General features: G+C 39.5%; 1 protein-coding gene across 1 annotated transcript in view; it reads left to right on the forward strand.

The window, feature by feature from the left end:
* The window catches only part of cdhr5-rs (cadherin-related family member 5, related sequence), a 39,944-nt gene extending 36,158 nt beyond the window's left edge, over positions 1–3,786 (forward strand). Inside the window, exons 8-9 of the mRNA XM_046039502.1 lie at positions 3,441–3,519; positions 3,632–3,786. Of these exons, the coding sequence (XP_045895458.1) occupies positions 3,441–3,519; positions 3,632–3,786 (234 nt within the window). The remainder of the gene's footprint in view (positions 1–3,440; positions 3,520–3,631) is intronic.
* The last annotated feature ends 799 nt before the right edge of the window (positions 3,787–4,585 follow it).

Consider the following 4,585-nt stretch of genomic DNA (forward strand, 5'->3'; position numbering starts at 1 on the left):
ACGTTCTGTGATCAGATGTCCATTTTAACTCCTAAATTATGACATTAGTTTACTTTCATTAGTTCTTCTATGCCGTATGAGTCAAATGCTTCCCACAATCGAACCTCCAGGCTCATTGTTCAGCAAATGTTTATGTTCCCTGTATCCAATCATCTTTTTATCACCTTTGTTAGAGAATAAATTCACTGTAATATAATCAAGAGCTGTGTGTGTTGCCTATTTCTAGTTCCTGCCAAGAGAATTGACCCTTTAGATATGAGACTGACTGACTGATTTAAGATAATTGAGCGATTATTAACTAACTGATCACTAGTAATAATTGTATAATTATTCAAAACTACCTAGAGGTCCGGAGACTCTAGGATTATAACAACTCCGGTGGTGCCCTTAACGAGGAAATTTAGATTTTATGAATATTAATTCATAATTGGGTATCAATTCTCATAAATTTATTAAAATGCATAACTAAAATTTTTAGGTCTGCTACAGAGCGTGCAGCTTGTATAACAGTGTAAAGTAGTGAGTGTGCAGCTTGTATAACAGTGTAAAGTAGTGAGAGTACAGCTTGTTTAACAACGTAAAGTAGTGAGCATGCAGCGTAAAGTAGTGAGAGTACAGCTTGTATAACAGTGTTAAGTAGTGAGTGTTTAGCGTAAAGTAGTGAGCGTACAGCTTGTATAACAGTGTTAAGTAGTGAGCGTTTAGCGTAAAGTAGTGAGCGTGCAGCTTGTATAACAGTGTAAAGTAGTGAGTGTGCAGTACAGCTTGTATAACAGTGTAAATCTGCTGTCCCCTCAAAATAACACATCACATAGCAATTAATGTCTAAACCAATGGCAACAAAAGTGAGGACACCCCTAAGTGAAAATGTCCAAATGACCAATTTATCCAAGTTGTGAATCCTGTCATGTGAAGTCCATCACTCTCTGTCTGCTAACTTCTCTCATCCTGCACCCTGTTGTTGTTTTCGATAGGTTGCTGCCTTCAGAATAAAAGCGCATAAGCCGTCTGTCGGAGCTAGATCAAATGAATGACTTGTATTTGATATTATTTGATCATTTTTACATAAGTATTATTCTGTTTGAAATAAATAAACTGTTTCATAGTAGTTTCAGCTTTGTGCAAAAAGAATTAAAGTCCTGTCCCATATGGACCCCTGTCCCAAATACAGGCAGGGTCAATTCAGATTTTAGCAAATAAAAACCCGGGCTATTATTCAAAGTTTTACGGTATATGGCTATAATGCAGTATTGACCAGGTGGTGTACCTCACTGAGGCAGGGACACCTGGAGAGAGAGAGCCAAGATCTACCTTCAGAGGACCTGCACCACTTGTAGAAAACTAGATCCCAGTCTGACTTTAAGCCCCTTTATTCTCCTTCAGACTCGTTACCTGTGGAGGAGTCGTAGATGATGGGGTCTGGTTTAGTTTTCCAGTTGTAAGGATGAAGTGATTTATGGAAGCTGCTCATTGATTAGGGACAGGAAAACTCTAGCATGCAGTCTTAGAGAGTGTCATCAGGATTACTGCACAGTTCAGCAACTTAACAGTTAAACTAAAAACCAAGTGCGCCAACATGAACAAAACAGCCATTAAATTCCAGGGAGGAGAGAATATGAACATGTACAGAGGCCGAGTGACCGGGCAGATAGGAAAATGAAACACCAACTCTTCCCTGAACCATCAGGAAGAAGAGTCAGAGAAGCAAAATGCAAATCCAATTGCCTGAAATGATCATTTGATCCATTCAGCTGCTGAATAATGTGCAGAAGAGCAATGTGCAATAAATATGTGAGCACTTTAGCACTTTACTGGTAATGTTGCTGAACAAACCACACGGACACTTCAGAACAACGTCCTTTTCATCTGTTCTGAAGTTTTCCTCTTGTCAGTGTTTTGTGATGTCTGATGTTTTATTTGTGATATTTCCTTATGTGCCCGAGCCAAACATCCCTTTGTGGACAACAAAGTTTAACCTAACTACTGAAATACATTTCAATTCAGAAATGATTTGTTGTGAAAACAAAATAATTTGTGTTTGTATTTTGGCTTTAAACCTGTTTCTGTCTCTGCTTCAGTACAACTGCTCTCTCAAGTAGATTAGGTAACTAATCATTTACTGTATTACAAATTGATGAGTCAGTAAACTGCAGAGAGAGCAGTCCTCCAGCTAAACGTCAGAGCAGGTCAGATATTAACATCTGACGGCTGAATACTGAAGGTCAGGCTTGAAAACATCTGGTTAAAGGAAGAGTTCAACGTGTTGGTAACTCCTCTGCTCGTCTGTCTGGCAGGGAGTTCAGCTCATGTTCTGCTCAGATATGAAGCAGCTGGTTCAGAGGGAACAGCCATCAGACTCCAGATCAGTTACTGTAGAGCGAGGAGGGACAGCATGTTGGTGGGGGAGCTGGGAGGAGGTTTCAGCTGGTGTCAGGAATTATTTCCTCTTCAGAAGCTCCTGCCATCAAACTGGAACAAAAACGCAAGCTGGCGGTTTCTGAAACACTGGGAGTGGTGTCTGACAGCAGAACCAGCAGGTGCAGATTAAAACTAAAAGCTTCACAGTGTGTGGATCCACTTCAGCAGCATGGCATCTGAGCCAGAGGTTGTTGTTAGACAGGTTTCATCTCTGAGGGAGAAAACAAGGTTCAACATGAACTGATAGAACACTCAATTCAATTCAATTCAAATTAGCTTTATTGGCACGAATGTGTAATAACAATATTGCCAAAGCATCATACATACAACATAAGAACAATCAGCCCCAAAAACAGTAAGCGTGTGTGTGTATGTGTGTTAAAAAAATTTAAATATATTAAAAATAAAATAAATAAACAAAACTGTAAGCGTGTGTGTGTGTTAAAAATAAAAATATATAAAAAAAAAAATAAATAAAATAATTAAATGAAACAGTAACGTGTGTGTGTGTGTGTGTATATATTAATAGACAAAAAAAATATATTTTTTAAAGAATTAATTGATTAAAAAATAATTAAAAAGAAAAATGTAATCAGTATAAAATGTAAAAACAAAACAATTACTAAAATATCAAATGATCAAAATAATAATAATTTGAAAATCTCTACAATTATTTATCAGTCTGAGGTTCCACTGGTTGTCCTCACTTCATGGCATGAGGAGACACATTTTGCAGCAATTATTTCACATTTGGACATTTCTCCCAGTAAATAGGGGAGTTTCTGTGTGTCTGATATGAATTCGAATTCGGGGTAGTGGTGTCTAAATAGAAATTGTGTGTAACCTGATTTCTGTATTGTTACTGAAAGATCATTATCTTAGTCTTTGCTGTGTTTACTGTCAGGGCCCAGGTCTGACAGAATCTCTGAAGGAGGTTAAGAAGGTTAAGGTTAACACTCTGACTCTGCAGATTTTACCTGGTACACATGAACTGATACTGGTTTTATAATCTGACTCTGCAGGTCGTCGCCAGAGATGAAGAATCAGGAGAAGAAGTTTCAGCTTCAGTGGACATTGAAGTCCTGCAGAGAGGACAACCAGGCGAGTCCGATGACACCACGACTACCTGACGCACAAAACACACCATTCACACACACATGAACACACACATGAACACACACATGAAGACACTCATGAACACACTCATGTGCAGCTGTGTGGCTGCAGATGAACCGTGTGGGGGAGCAGTGGACTGAGAACCAGGACAGTTGGTCTACCAGCAGCTCAGCACCACAGTCCTGTCTGCAGTGGGCTGGTCCTTCAAACTCAGCCTCCTTCACTGGACTCTACTTCTTGACCCGCATGTGAAACTACGGTGGCCTACAAGGACAAACAAATACACACTGCAAACACAAAGACACTGCAAATACACACTGAATATACGCACACACAGCAAACACACACTGCAAATACACAAACACTGCAAACACACACTGCAAATACACACTGCAAACACGCACACACTGCAAATACACAAACACTGCAAACACACACTGCAAACACACACTGCATATACACACACACTGCAAACACACACTGCAAATACACACTGCAAATACACACACACTGCAAACACACACTGCAAATACACACTGCAAATACACAAACAATGCAAACACACACTGCAAACACACAAACACTGCAAATACACACTGCAAATACACACTGCAAATACACAAACACTGCAAATACACACTGCAAATACACAAACACTGCAAACACACACTGCAAATACACACTGCAAATACACAAACACTGCAAACACACACTGCAAATACACACTGCAAATACACAAACACTGCAAACACACACTGCAAATACACACACACTGCAAACACACACTGCAAACACACACACACTGCAAACACGCACACACTGCAAATACACAAACACTGCAAACACACAAACACACAGTGCAAATACACAAACACTGCAAACACACACTGCAAACACACACTGCAAATACACAAACACTGCAAACACACACTGCAAATACACAAACACTGCAAACACACACTGCAAATACACACTGCAAATACACAAACACTGCAAACACACACTGCAAATACACACTGCAAATACACAAACACTGCAAACACACACTGCA

The sequence above is a fragment of the Micropterus dolomieu genome, linkage group LG23, assembly GCF_021292245.1.
Source record: "Micropterus dolomieu isolate WLL.071019.BEF.003 ecotype Adirondacks linkage group LG23, ASM2129224v1, whole genome shotgun sequence".
NCBI classification, from domain to species: Eukaryota; Metazoa; Chordata; class Actinopteri; order Centrarchiformes; family Centrarchidae; genus Micropterus; species Micropterus dolomieu.